General features: G+C 38.4%; 1 protein-coding gene across 7 annotated transcripts in view; it reads right to left on the reverse strand.

The window, feature by feature from the left end:
* Positions 1-10216: 10216 nt before the first annotated feature.
* stard13a (StAR related lipid transfer domain containing 13a) overlaps positions 10217-15319 on the reverse strand; it is a 51318-nt gene continuing 46215 nt past the window's right edge. For all 7 annotated transcript variants that reach the window (XM_005463248.4, XM_019364008.2, XM_005463250.4 and 4 more), the window contains 6 exons: positions 14889-15102; positions 13874-13988; positions 13090-13341; positions 12124-12341; positions 11476-11652; positions 10217-11393 (listed from right to left, as the gene is read on the reverse strand). In XM_005463248.4, the coding sequence (XP_005463305.1) occupies positions 11276-11393; positions 11476-11652; positions 12124-12341; positions 13090-13341; positions 13874-13988; positions 14889-15102 (1094 nt within the window). In that variant the 3' untranslated portion in view covers positions 10217-11275. The remainder of the gene's footprint in view (positions 11394-11475; positions 11653-12123; positions 12342-13089; positions 13342-13873; positions 13989-14888; positions 15103-15319) is intronic.

Genomic DNA, 15319 nt, shown 5'->3' on the forward strand with positions numbered 1-15319 from the left:
TTTGTAATGGAGTGTGTGTGTGTGTGCACGCGAGTGTATTTCACACTGTGTGAAATCATTAAAGAATGTTACAGATGAACAGAGGCCATCATACACACCCCTTCCCCTCCCCCAACCCAATCTTCAGCAAAAAGGAGACAAGCGCACACACACACTCCAACAAATGCACACTGCGTACAACAGTTGTATCTGTTACTCACTTCCCCACACTCAAGAGAAGCAATTTCTCAAACTAATACATGTGATTTTGCTCTTGGATGTGAACACACTTGGGTCCCCCCCCCCCCACACACACACACACAGATATACAACTACAATAGCAAGCTCTCTTTCTTTCTCTCTCACACACACGCGCACACACTTCCCTTTGTTTTCAGACAAAGGCTTGCTTTTTCAGCTTTGTCATGATTCCACAAAAGACTTCTTTGGGAGAAAGAGAGGTCTTAACCGGGATCTGGCTGGCGATTGGGTGAAAGCATTAACATTGTTCCCCTCTTTCGTTCTTTCTCTCAGTCTCTCTCTCCCTCATCTGTCCTCCACCTCATGCCTTTCCTTCCCTCACCTCCAGCAGAGCTGCAGTACTTGCGGGCGGGCAGTTATTATCCTCTCTGTTCCGGTGTACCTTTGTAGAGATGTGTGGAGGTAGTGCCAGCGTCCTGTGTGGGCTGATGATCAGAGAGCTCGAGCTTCAGAGGGGACTGGGACTCAGTGAGGATCAGGCAGAGAGAGTGCAGAAGAGGTGATGTCTGTCAGGGAAGGTTTGATCAGCACATACAGGAGACAATACAGTTTGATTGTTAGGTTTAATTAATTCTTAGATTGGTAATAGTTGTAGCTAGATTTGGTTTGGCAGGAAACTACTATCAGCTGTTTGTCTTTAAAATCAGTGATTATTTATACAAAGTTGCATGAAAGTAATGCCACATTTTCAGTTTTTACTGGCTGTATGAGCCACTGCTTGTTGCCAGACTCAGCGTTATCTGTTCTATATGTAAAAGCCTCTAAAGTCCACTTGGGCAAAAAATGAAAGAGAAAAATAAAATAGAGTAATTAAATAACTTTGCAAAAAAATGTAACCTAAAATTTTCAAAACGAAAAAATGTGAAAAATTAATTAAATATAAATGAAAAATAAGTTAGAAAATGAAATGAAATGAAATCTCTCAGCGTGGCGCGCAATACAATCTAATACTTTCACTTCAAACTTTGCTAAATGCACTGTCTTCCAAAATGTGATTTGGTTTTTTTTTTTCAAGATTCAAGATTCAAAGTGTTTATGAAGTGTTTAGATTCTCATGTGTCACAAGAGAAAAATTTCTCTGTGCAATGAAATTCTTTCTTTGCTGTCCACCCACAGATGCCCATTAATATATACAATAGAAATAGAACATATAAACACAAATAGTACAAATAAATAAATGAAGACAGAAAGGGAGACAAAATATGGAGATTTGAAACAGAGATGTGTGCAAAAGAGCTATAGCTTAATATGCTGGCTTAATATGTAGGATGACCTGATGTGCAAAAAAATTGTTATTACTGTCGAAAATAGGTCAGCTGTTCAAGAGTCTGATGGCACAAATGTCCAAATGCCACTTCCTGTTTGTCAGGAGAAGCCACTCAAGCCACAGCACCACCAGTCAGAAGATACAATCCATGTCAGGTAACATTCAAATAGACCAAGTCTCATTAATTAATAAGGTTTTCCAACGTCCTTCACCACTTTGTCTTTTAACTTACTTGACACGACAACAGTCCTTCCTTCTTTTTTCATTACTTATGTTTTTAAAATGTATTTTCTGATAAAACTACTTTCAGTGGTAGGGTATCAGAAGGAGTCACATAAACAGGGAACTCCACATGTTTGCTTTACACTAGATGTTCTTCCTGACACAACCTTAAAAGTAATTTGTATCTCCAGCTGAAAACAAACCAGCAACCTTCCACTTGCCAAGCAATCGTGGTAACCAGTACACCATAGAGTCACTATATCACTTTTTGATGGGTCATGTTAATTACATTTTGATTACAGATCAAATGTTAGATGATGAAGATATTTATATGCAATGCTAAATAAGAGATGCACAGGCAAACGCCCCCTTTTGCAAGTTTAGTGTATTTACAGATAAAGCCTCTGCTGCATACTTCTGGACAAACTATAAGAAATTGAGTACATGGAAACTTCAGGCAGCTTATAATGATGCTGAGATGGTTCAGTAGCTGCTGAATTCAGTACATATAAGACCCTATTAAAAACTTTTATGTATTGATTAATCAGACAGGATCAGTGCTTCTGTAAATTAAGTTCACGTGAGTATAAGATTTAGTGACCAGGCTGTGTAGACCCCAGTACAGCGATCTTTTTGTAGAAATTTTTTTGTGTGTTTTTATTTTGTTCTCTTTTCATGTTTTATTTTATGCTATGTTCCAGTTCTATTCAGATCATTGAGTCTATATTAAAGATTGAGTCAGTGTTCAAACAGCAGGACAGATTGAATTACTTAGATGTTACTTCTGTCTGTTCTGCTTCTCTGTCTCTCTCTCTCTCTCTCTGCTATTAGGACAATCGAAAAGCAGACTTGCTGATGTGCACAGGAATGACCTCAGACAGCGACATAGTTACAGGTAATAACTTCCTGTTTCCATAGACATAGATATGAGTCACTGTCAAGATAGCCTTGCACATTCGCGTGTTAGTACATGTCCATAAATATGTGTGTGCGTATGTGTAAAGGAGACCATGACAGAGGTGGGAAATGAAAAAAAACTGATTGCAGAGGTGGCACAACACTGCAACTCTGAGATTTTCAATTAGATTTCTGTGAATCGGCCAACTATCTTTTTCTCCCACGTGAAGGAAAAATGTTCACAAGCATTACAAACTTTCCTCTTCTGATTTAAAAAAAAATTCTTTTATTTTTTTTTATTATTTTTTTTAGAAATGCTTTTTAAGAATAGGAAGTACTACATAATATGTATTGAATGGCCGGCTTGGTCATTCAATACATATTTTTCTCAAACTTATTGTGCACATGAAAGAATAGATGAACAAATCATTAAATCTAGGTGAAGGAAATTTCTCTGCAATGCGAGGACCTTGGAACTAACAAAGCAGTTAGTGTGCAGTTATTTTTGACGTTATCAATAATACCTGCGCTTTTCCTGCTATAACAAGTCAAATTATGTGCAATAAAATCAAGTCTGTAGGCTAAAACACATTCTGATATTAAATGAGATTTTCTGATCAGCTCCTTTACTTGGATACACTGCAATCTTGAAGATAAATACTTTCAGAATTGAGAAGGCGATTCACAAAGGACACTACAGGGTAGCTTATCAAAGGTTAAGCATTTTTTTAAAAATCGCTTTTATATTGGGCTGAAGGAAAAAGCACATATAGGGGCAAAAAGCCAGCCTGCTAAAATCTAATAACTGGAATACTGGTCATTGTATTGTTTTAAGGATTACATGCTCCTCTGTGGGTTAAGAAGATAAGACCATCTTTGCTCTTATGATTCCCTTCCTGCCTGGATGAACTCATACGTGTGCAGTGTGACAATGTTTTAGCTCAAGAAAATTTTAAATACAAAGAACACCTAATGGAGAGTAACACAATATTCCAATATCATATATTTTTAACTGTCAGCTATGGCATGATTTCTTATTTTCATGATCTGGTGACAGGCCGGAGTTTACAAAACCACTTATTTTCTTGTTTGCAAAAGAGAGGTAGCTCTTTGGCAAACCTACTGGGACATGGAGCTCCTCAGCTATTGCTTAAGACAAAAAAAAAAAAACTCTTCAATTTTTATAGAAAAGCTTAGGTACACAGATCATCAAAAACATTAAAAAAAATGTATTCAATATTGCATAACTCTTCATCATAGTCTTAACAAGAATTCATCAAAGGATTAAATTCAATTAAATTTTTTTTTTTAATCTACTGCCAATTCACAGCCAATAGTTGTTTCAAGACCCTTTATATTATAAGATAAAGATCCTACAATATCAGAAAAATACAACAATCAAGCAACCTTAAAGAGCTAGCACTTGGTGACAGTGGGAAGAACAACCTCCCTTTTGACAGGAAGAAACAGGAAATGATGGGAAATGAAGAGAGCAAAGTGAGATGGGATGAAAGGCAAACTATGGGAGAGAGAGAGCCATAGCTTTATAGTTGCAAATTAGTAAATACAGTCATTGGTGGAAACACACGAGGAGTGGAATAAGATGAGTGAAGAAGAAAGAGTCAGTGCATCATTGGAAGCCTTCCCAGCAGTTTGATCCTATAGCATTGTAACCAAGGGTTCGGAGTCATAATATCCAGCCTTAACTATAAGCGTTGTCAAAAAGGAAAGTTTTGAGTCTAATCTTAAAAGTAAATCCAAGCTGGGAGCTGGCTCCACAGAAGAGGGACGTGAAAAATGAAGGCTCTGCCTGCTATTCTACTTTTAAATACTCTAGGAACCACAAATAACCCCTCAGTCTGAGAGTGAAGTGCTCTGTTAGGATAAAAGGACACTGTGAGGTCTTTAAGATATGATGGGACCTGATTATTCATGTGAGGAGAAGGATTTTAAATTCACTTGTGAATTTCCGGAGCCAATGAAGTGAAACCAATATGGGAGAAGTGGTCTCCCAGACACTGTCTGTACTCTCACTGCAGCACTGTGGACCAACTGATGACTTTTCAGGAAGCTTTTTAGCAACCTGATTAATGATTTGCAGTAGTCTGGCCTATAAAAATAAATGCATAAACTACCTTTTCAGCATCACTTTGAAACAGGGTGTAGGCAATCCTACATTTTTGCTGAGTATGAAATGTACAATGTGTACACTAAAGGACAGTTCCTGATTAAAAATTCCTCCAAGATTTCTTGTCACTGGAGGCCAAGGTGATGCCATCTAAATTTCTTAGGCTTTTGGGATCGAGTACAATAATCAAGAGTGCAGAGACACTTTAGTGATGGGGTCTTCATGGCTAATGCTTCCACAGGGCGTTTGCAGGCAATATGAACACCTAGGGTCCTTTTTTTGTTCCTCAGGTCCCTTCTTCAATGGTTTGTGGAATGTTACAGGGTTTAATATAAAAAAATAAATAACAATAATAATAATAATAATAATAATAATAATCCCCTTCAGCAGTTCGGTGTGTGGTGGTTGAGATCTTATTGTCTTATTGTCAGAAGCATCTGCACTTGTGTCGTCAGTACACAAGACTGTGCTCAAGTATGGCTTGTCCCTCTTCATCCCCATGAAGCCCAACTCAACGATGAGTTGGTTACACCAGGATTTACTGTGGGATAATTAACTCTTAACCTAAAAGAATATTGAGTTTTTACTCCACGCTGGTGTGAGCTTTAGAGGCAGTGGGATATTGGGAATTCTACTTAAGAGCTTAACTTGTTGAACAGTGGGTTCACTTTTCTTAGTGACTGTACTGGAAATTAGGCAGATGGAAATATTTAAGAAAGCCGGATGTACTCCCTCGTCGATAGAAACGAAAATCAGAGTTGCATTTATTTTGTGCAAACGGAGCCAAAATTCTTATTGATCAGTGTTAAGTGTGAGAGTTAGTTGTGTTCACAGGTTGTGCTGCACCAACAACCTTTTACTGGCAGCTTAGTGAAGGTTCAGCCTACAATTACCAATGCAATATAAAAACACTTCAAAGACATGCAGGCGCGCCTTTGCATATAACAAAAACTAGGCCTGGATTGCAACTGCAAGTGTAGCAAAACCTGACTGTGCTGCACACTTGGCACCAGTTTGTTTCTCTCATGTAATCAAACAAGAGGTTTTTGGATTACACAAACCGCTGCTCTGATAACATTTCCCACAGACTCCTGCCATGCAGAAACACACATTTAACCACATTCTGCAGAAGATGTGACTCATTTTCTAAATTCAAAGATGTTAGTTGTAAATGTCAGTGTTTTTAAGTTTAAATGTAAGTGTTTATCATTTATAACAGTGTATATATAGATGCTGGTTTTGAATGTAAACAGAGTTAATCATTTTTGGAGGGTCATATAACGGATTCTCATGCAAAGTAGTCAGCCAAAACTTTGCTTCTGGCTGTGCATAAATTTTTGTGCAGATGCAGAAGAAAGTCAAACTTGTTTTGCCTTGCCTTTTTTGCTTTTGTGTGTATGAGAATATTCATTGAGGATTCTGGACATTTTCACATAAACCATAATCCCTCAAACGACCTTTACTTTATTCACAAGTAATGGCTGCCCCTGTGAAAGATGCACAGTGGGACTAAATCTTGGCGAGGGTTTGACTTTTACAGTGTAACACCCATTAGACTTATTTTAATAACATACTAAGTTGCCAGAAACAGATGTTATTAATGACTGGATTTCTATTAGCTGTTCCTGTACCTGATTTCCTGAAATTGCGCTTGCTTGGATGACTCGTATGGTTCTCTGGCATGCGTAAATGGAGTGGAGCCATCATTTGAGCTATTAGTTGCACTTTCACTCCTATAACAACTCGAAATGTCAGCCATTACTTCAATGAAAAGGAGCTCTATCAGGTGCCATTACAGTTCAGCTAGATCATTCTAAATGTGGCTGGCTTGGTCATTCACTCAGATTTCACTCAGGCAATTTGGATAAAAGTGCACTGCATAGCATTGGCTAAAATGTATATGGTTATCTATTTTGCTTTTCTTTTCTGTGTAAGTCACAAAAAAACACTGATATTTCATTTGTACATTAGATGTACAGGTAAGCGACACGCACAGTTAATCTGGAAATGCAGAAAAAGCACTTTCTCATATGGCACAATGCCTCCCTTGTATGTATTACTTACAGCACACTTTATTTCATTCACTTGTTTAAATGAAGCTTTAGTAGTAGTATGGAACAATTTGAACATATAATTGAGGATACTACACAGAACTGCCAACATGGTCTCATTAATGATTCATTTGTTGGATAATTTATTCATTAATGACCTTATCGTGGATGTCTGGAAAGAGACATTGGATTAGCCGGTCTCAGAGGACATGCATATGTTTGTCTTGCATTTTTCATAATGTGAACATGGTGCAGATAAGGAGCAACAAAGTCCTAAAAGTTCATCCCTGCAAACTGAGTTCTTTAGTGTGAAAAATATTTTATGATACCAGATTTTAATTCAGTTCAATTCAGGTTTATTTATATAGCACCAAATCACAATAACAGTTGCCTCAAGGCTCGAGGCCCCTTATAATGGAAGGTATAGATCCTCCGGGATCCTGGAGAACATCCCAACAATCAGATGGCCCCATATGAGCCAGCACTTTGCAACAGTGGAAAGCAAAAACTGCCTTACAACAGGAAGAAACCTCCAGCAGAACCAGGGTCAGGAAGGGGGGAAAGTAAACTGAGGTGATATGGTACTATGAGGTCTTTAAGATAAGATGGGGCCTGATTATTCAAGACCTTGTATGTAAGGGGAAGAGGCTTAAATTTGGTTATGGATATAACAGGGAGCCCCTAATATGGAATAATCTCCTGTCAGTACTCTCTCTGCAGCATTTTGTATCAACTGACAGCTTTTCTGGGAACTTTTAGACGAGCATGATAATAATGAATTAAAATAATCCAACCTAGAAAAAACAAATGCATAAACAATTAGTTTTTCAGCATCCCTCTGAGACAGGATGCTTCTTTATAGATATTGTAAGAAAGCAGTCCTGCATATTTATTTAATATGCTCGTATTTTATCATATCCTGGTCAAAAATGACTCCAAGATTCCTCACAGTGCTGCTGGAGACCAAGTAATTGCCATCCAGAGAACATATCTGGTTTCTAAGATTTTTAGGCCCAAATATAGTAACCTCAATTTTATCTCATCTTTTGAAAATTATGGTACATCCAGGCCTTCTCCAGTCTTCTCATCACCTCAATCTCGTCTATAACTGATTTATTTTTGTCACCTGACTTAAGATGTAACTTCATATATAACTTGACAGTTATATAAGAAAGATTGAGTTACAACTGGCCAACTGCAGTAACTCTTGTATTTGTGACAGAGGCCAGAACACAAAGTGAGTAAAAGCAAAGAAGAAAAGCCCCAGTTGGTTTTGAAGTGTATCTATCACAAATACGTCTGTCAACAACTCTGGAACTCTATTATATATCGTCAAGTTTTCAAAAAGTCTTGAGAAGAATTCTAGTAAGTACAATAAAAAACATAAGGACTTGTGTGCTTTTAGACATCACAAAAACAAATACTATTAAACTGAATACTCTCCATACTGAAACATGTTAGATAACTAAACTATATAAAGTCAATAAATAATGAACTGAATTTTAAATAAATGAACAAAGACTTTTTAAGCATGCCTTTATTGATTTAGACTGATTGTTACTGTCTCATACAGACACACATAAATGACTAACAAAGTAGAAATGCAGAATGTGGAAAGATGACATGGGCAATTGCATTAAAAAGTAATTTGACATAATAAAATAAGCCTGCAGCTCACGGTGCTTGTAGTGCTGCGTGATGCTGCTCGTCTACTTCAGCCTCACGAGCTCCTCATGTTTAAAACCTCTGGAAATGAACACAAAGTAAATGTTAACATGACAAAACGGTGCCCTACATACAAGATTATTTAGAGTGATGGTGCAGCAGCTGGACTTCCTGTTCCCTCCAGAAGAGGTCCCCCCCTCTCAAATCATTTTGCAGGGTCATCCTGTGTGAGAAAAATATTGATGCTGTTTTAAATCCCTCTGTATATTTCTGCACATATCGAAGGCCATCATGTCACATCAGTTTTCTGTTACACAGACCATGGCTTCATTTATTGCTTAGACCTCTGCGGCTCCAAGAAAAAAACAAAAGAAACATGTCTGGTTCCAAGTGGATTCATGGGAAAATTATTGATTCAGTAACATTTTTTTTTTTCATAGTGTAATTTGCAACATGGTGTTTCTCATTTGTCAGCGCCCATGGAGTAGTGTAGCTGGAGCACACCCACGGTGCAGAGGATCATTGACATGCAGGGGATGTTACTGCATGCCCTACTTTCCTGATAAAACCACTGACATGTTAAATGAGGTAGAAGTTAAAGTAGTGTTTCTGTGTTGTCACAAGAATAACAGACATGGAGGCTGAGGGGAGCAGCAGTCTGTGTTCAAACACCTTCGCTGCCCTCTGCGAAGGTCCCCATCTAACACGGCTAAGTAGGTAAATGTGATGGAGTATTGATCTGAGCATCGGAGTTTTAGTTCCCATCCATTAGTTAAAAGGACTCAAGGAGAGAAGAGTGAAAAAGTCCTCAGGGATGCCCCCCCGATGCTGTGATGACTCTTCATTAACTCAGTTATCTAAAAATACTTTCCATGGCATACTTTCCAGATTCATTCAGACTCCTGAGGGGCAACAGCACCCCTCAGTGGACATGAGGATATATAACACCTGATATTCTTGAATTTACTGAATAATATACACGAGTCAGAGACATAAAACTGAAGACGACATTTCATTTTTGTTGACATTTGATATTTTTATTCTCATGTTCAGTAACCACGGTTCTGTTTTCTGTCACTTTATTAGAAATAGTCAAGCATAAATCAACCAGGCCTCTCTACCCAGCTAGGTTTGGAGCCTCATCACACACGGCTGAGGGTTCACGTCAAAGACTCTCACTCATTGTCTGTCTTATTATCGCTCACATCCACACATCTACACACACACACACACCCAGCGAAAGGCATCCGCGCGGGATTATGCCAGCACTGTAAAAATATTATAGCCTATCATAGTAACACCATAGCAGCGCCGCCTACAGCTGAAACAATAAGAGCCACAAAGCTTTAGTCTGCTATTGCTTTAGTAGGATAATATATGGAAGGTTCACATTTCAGCATATATCAATATGATAGGAAGACCCTGAAAAACTATGGTGTTTGATCTGCTGGCACAGAAAGCATTGCAGATATTTACAGTACAGCCTGTACATATATTCAAAATGCAGATACACAGGCATCACCGTGCACACTCGCAAACATTTCAAACATGCTTCCCAGAAGCAGAGCAATGGTCACATGTCTTAGACATTGTATAATATGAGAGCAAAAAAACAAAACAAAACAAGCAACAGTGACACAATATACAGAAAGGTAATGACAACAATAACTTTAAAATGGCATTTCATTTAGATAACACTGTAAATAGTGACAATAGAGAACAAAATAAACAGTAATCTCCACAAAATGTTTGCTGAGCACGTTCATGGACCCGATGAGTGTTTTCCCTTTATGTGATTCAGATCCCTGTGAAAGTCATTTCACCTGAAACTAGTGCAGCTTTCACAACACAGTGCTGACACATAACTATGTGCTGGTCTTGGTATTTTTAGAGCACAGATGTTTTCTTTGCATTTTACAGTATGTGTAGTTTTTCATTTAACAACTACACGTGTATTCATTGATAAAGGAGCAAACCTGCATGTCATGGAGGTTTGCAGTAGTGTATTATTAGTTTAGATTTGAAGATCATCACATACTATCAATGCTGTGTGATTGTTTTTTTATATAAATACTCTACAATGGACTTAGAACAGAAGTAACATTATCTATTTTTCTATTAATAGAAAAAATTTGTGAAATGTTTTGATCAAATTTGTCATGTATATTCGTCAGGCAGGTAATGTAAAATTAGTTAAGATAATTAATATCTGTTGTATTTATATTCATATAATTTATATTATATGTTATAATATAACTTATATTTAACTTTTCTGTTAGGTACTCTGTTACAGTAACCATGAAAGTGATCAGGTGAAGGTTTGCATATTAAACACTAACCCAACCACTACAGCAGCATCGTCATGATCATACCTGCTGGTGCTGGCTTCCTTACCTCGTCATTGGAAGATTTGGAAGATTAAATCAGAGAAATATAATAATATAATAATGTACTTCCAATAATCTACATGGATACATGAGACCTGGTGTCAAATCACTAAATTACTTTACTGGAAACAAACACTGAATCTGTGTTTTTTAAAGGCTTGGAAAATAATGATTTATGATAAAAATAAGCAGTGATATGTTGTTTAAAGACACCTGATAAAATGACACAAATACTCTTTCCTTCAGTGTGTGTGTCTGTGTGTGTGACATGTACGGTATGGTACAGTAAAGCTTCCTATGGCTCAGCACCGTGAAAAGGCTAAAGTCCACTGCCTGGGTGATTATCCTCCTGGGTCACTGGTTCTCAGGCTCAGCTGCTTTGGCAGTGTGACCCAAGACAAAGCTTAATTTCTGGGGTTCAGAGCTTGGCCTCGGGGCTCGTCTGGTCTAAGGGGAGAAAAGAGGAGCGGATCCTCTGGGCTTCATTAACACATAGGTGACCAAATGCCTTGTTGTACCATTCTGGAGATCTTCCCCTGTAACAAGAAACACACTCATTAACGACTGCAGACGCGGTTCAAACATAAGACTTTAAAAACCCTGGAGGTGCATCCACACCTGAGGTCCACTCTGGAGATATGGGTGAGTCTGGTCCTCCCAGTCCCACAGGGCTCTAAGAGGTACTGTGACTCCAGCACGACCCCCCTCACTGATCCTATCGGTGGGCTGTCTTCATGATCGACAGACACACTAACAAGCGCAGAGGAGCCTTTACAGAAGTCTGTACGCCATGATCTAAAGGACACAAGCAGGGAGTTCAGTCAATTTGAGATATTCTTTCTTATTAGGGCTTCGAATATCAATGGTTTATTTTCAGGAACAATTTCAAATACTTTCTCGATCGATTGTCGGGCAATTACATTTTTGAAACAGGCAATCAAAATGTTCATATTATTAAATAATAAATGTCTCGTCTTGCCAAGAATAAAAGCTGCAAACTGTCACATATGAAAAACCTCACCCCATTACATTTGTAGGAGTTGGAGAACATATCAATTTTCTTTCCAACAACTAATCAGCCGCTTGTCACAGCTCTACTTTTTACCCAGTGTGGTATTTTAAAAATTCTCCTGTATGTAAAGCCCTGTTTAAACAGACATACTGTTGCTATTTCTGCTTAATCTTTTCATTCAACACGTCAGTCTTTATGAGAGGGAGAACACCGATTGCAAAACGAAACTGCAAATGAAATTTAGTTTCCCTGACCTTAGTACCACATATTCACAGGTGGGTTGAGGTGGCATGTTGCAGCAGGAGTACAGGTACACGTCCGTCTGTTTGTCCAGCGTCTCCAGAATCTTCTCCTGCTGTAATTCAGTCTCCCACAGCGGGCGTTCTCTCAGCAGCCGATGCAGCACCTCAGCGGGAGCTGCCGACACCTCGACACACACTCTCCACCTCCTTAGAGGGTTACCGTCTCCTACCTTAGAGAGAAACACATTGGAAAGGTGTATCTCAAGGGCAATACGAGAAACTTTATAGATTTGATTTTCCTAGACCAGACTAAGTGGTTAGATGTGGATGTAATCAGTATATGTTTCTGACATGAATAAGAACAATATTATTCCGATTTCCACTTTAAGCCTAAGTCACAGAGGTCAAGAGACTAGTCAGAAACCCCCGGGCAACGTTCTGTTGCTAAAGAAAAATATGCAAATATGCTGTAGCTAGGTTTAAATCAAATGCAAATATAGAGATGCTAAAAAAACCACACCTTTTGTTACTAGCAACAGTGATCGGTATTCGCATGGAAGATGCTGACTCTGCAAACAGTTTACCATCTCTTCAAGTTGTAGTAAAACTTGGAAAAAGTGCATCTTAAACTGGAAATGGCCTTCAAAGTAAAACTAGTGCCTTTCTGATCCAACCAACACATTTCAAAAGATTCAGCTTTCCAACATTTGTAGTTTGCATCATCATTGAGCAAGTAGTTTGCAAGTGTTTGCAGAAATTTCACTGTTGCAATTGCCAGGACCCTCTCACAGTCACAACCACTAGCCAACTGGTTGTGCAATATACTTTTATATAGCACTTTTCCCCAGCAATCGATTGTTACTGGGCGTTACTGACAGCTTCTATGCCTGTATGACTGTGGTCCTAGCTCTGCATCCAGTTTCTTCCAAACCCTCCCAATATCCTCCATTATTCTAGAGATTCAGTAACCACACACACCTTTTTAAATGACAGTTCTGTATGGTCAGTAGTTGAGCGAGACACCCAGCCTTTGCTCTTATCTTTGGCCTCTTTCAGCAGGTTCTGGATTAGTCTTTCAAGGTGTGCATGATAGGATCCTTCCTCATCTTCTTCTTCCTCGTCCACATCCACTTCCTCCTCATGAGCTTTGCAAAGCTCGTCCAGCGGGGGCACCATCAGCTCAGCTTCCATGTAGGAGTTGTGGGACTGGGTCACCATTTCCTCTGGGATCTGTGGAACAGCCAGAGAAAGTGAATCACACTGCACCACTTCAGCTAAATACAAAAACTTTTACAGAGGAAAATGAACTGAGTTAGAAGTTTAAAAGTGTATTACAGCAGCTCCTGTCAGTGCCAACACTTCAGTGACTACATTTTAGTAAAACATTTTAATATCCATTATCTTCTAAACCTATAACCTCACTGGTCATTTCCCTGTGTTGGATGAATTCTGCAGTCCTCTGTGGGTTAAGAAGAGCTAATCATTCAGTCCTGGTTGAAAACTCTTCAAACCGCATGCGTAGTAATCAAATCTGTTTGTCTTTCTCCCTGAAAGCAGCAGTATACTGTACACGCTCACAGCCTCAAAGTAATGATGAGCTACGGTTTTAGAAATGAGCTCATTAAAGGCAATTATAACGTGGCCTTGACTACTAACCACACAGCAGGGCAAACATCAGTCAGCTTCATGTTTGTTAGTCAGTGTCTTATATAGAGTCGTGTATTATTTCTTTGTGAACAGAAATATTGTATTTGATCCTGACCTGAAACAGACGTTGGCACTCGGTGATCATGTGTGCCAGGCCCTGAGTGGCAGCCAGGTTCTCACTGAGGTCTTTCTGATCGGGTTGGCCTGTAGTGTACTTCCTCTGAATTGACCTTGAGGAATACAAATTATTATTGAATATACAGAACTGTACAACAGGTGATATATACGGAGTGATTAATGGACAGAATTATGTGCAGATCCCTAACATGCAAATGATCTTCATGCAAAGTATAGCAAACATTACAACAAGGAAGGGGAATGAGTCAGAGTGGTAGCACTACAAACAGTCATTATAGAGGTGGTTACACCATTTGATTAGCAGAACCTTGCTGCTACTTACCCCATTATTTTCTATGGAAGAAGAAATAAATGTGTACTTCTCTTTTCACAGTGTGTCTGCACTTTTGCTTCGATTTTATTAAATAAATAATGACACATCCGAGGCTTTAAACATCTACTTTTAACACCTGGTAAGGACCAAGTAACATTGAATTTTATGCTCAAACGTAAAACCTTATAACTGAAATGGGATGTATCTTCTTTTTTACCATGATTGTTGATTTTCTAAACGAACTGACATATAATTACAATCTTCATTTATACTGACATTTTTACACTGCTCAGAATAATCGATAAGTGTGAACAAAACTGAGAACCAACTAAATCCTTCTTTTGTTAACTGACTCTAATAGTCGAATGTTTAGTAGTACTTAGATTTGCTCAATTAATAAAATCAGTTACCAATATGAGTAAAAATCAGTTTTCCGGTATCCAAAAGTTATTTAAAAGAGAAATTTGAGAGATATGTTTAGTGTTGTGTGGCATCAGATTTTAGCAAAAGGAGTAAATTTGTGGAATTTATAGAGAACTAAAAATAATTAAAACAGTTTAATTAAATTTAATCAAATGTTTAAGGCAAATATGAGTTTTGAGTCTTATAAAGTTCACTTTCATCAGCTTCTATGTTTTTTTTATGCAAGAATCAGCGTGTTCATCATCCCATCCCGCACCTTGGTGATAAGGCTTCGCTCTTCAGTATGCTGAGGTGGAAGAGCGACGGCCCCAGACAAACAGCCAGGTTCATGGGCGTCATCTGGTTCTCCTCCACCATCGATGTAACGTCACGCAGGAAGTAGAGCAGCGTCTGCAGAACCTCCCTGTTTTCATCTGGCATTAACAAGATGGCCGCTCGGACGGCCTGCAGTCTCTGCTCCTTTGGGACATCTGAAGAAAAATATGGACGTGAGGAGCGAGGGGTCAAATAAACAATGTGGTTGTTTTAAACAATAGAAATTCTTCATTATATAGCAAATACTGTTTTTCAGATTTGACTGAAATGTTTATCACATTTTATGATTTTGGATACAATTAACAATGTTGTTTTATAAAATATTGTTGATTAAAGATTGAAGCTGTTTTTTACTGGTTCAGAAATTAAAAT

This window comes from Oreochromis niloticus, linkage group LG10, assembly GCF_001858045.2.
Source record: "Oreochromis niloticus isolate F11D_XX linkage group LG10, O_niloticus_UMD_NMBU, whole genome shotgun sequence".
In the NCBI taxonomy this organism is placed as follows: domain Eukaryota; kingdom Metazoa; phylum Chordata; class Actinopteri; order Cichliformes; family Cichlidae; genus Oreochromis; species Oreochromis niloticus.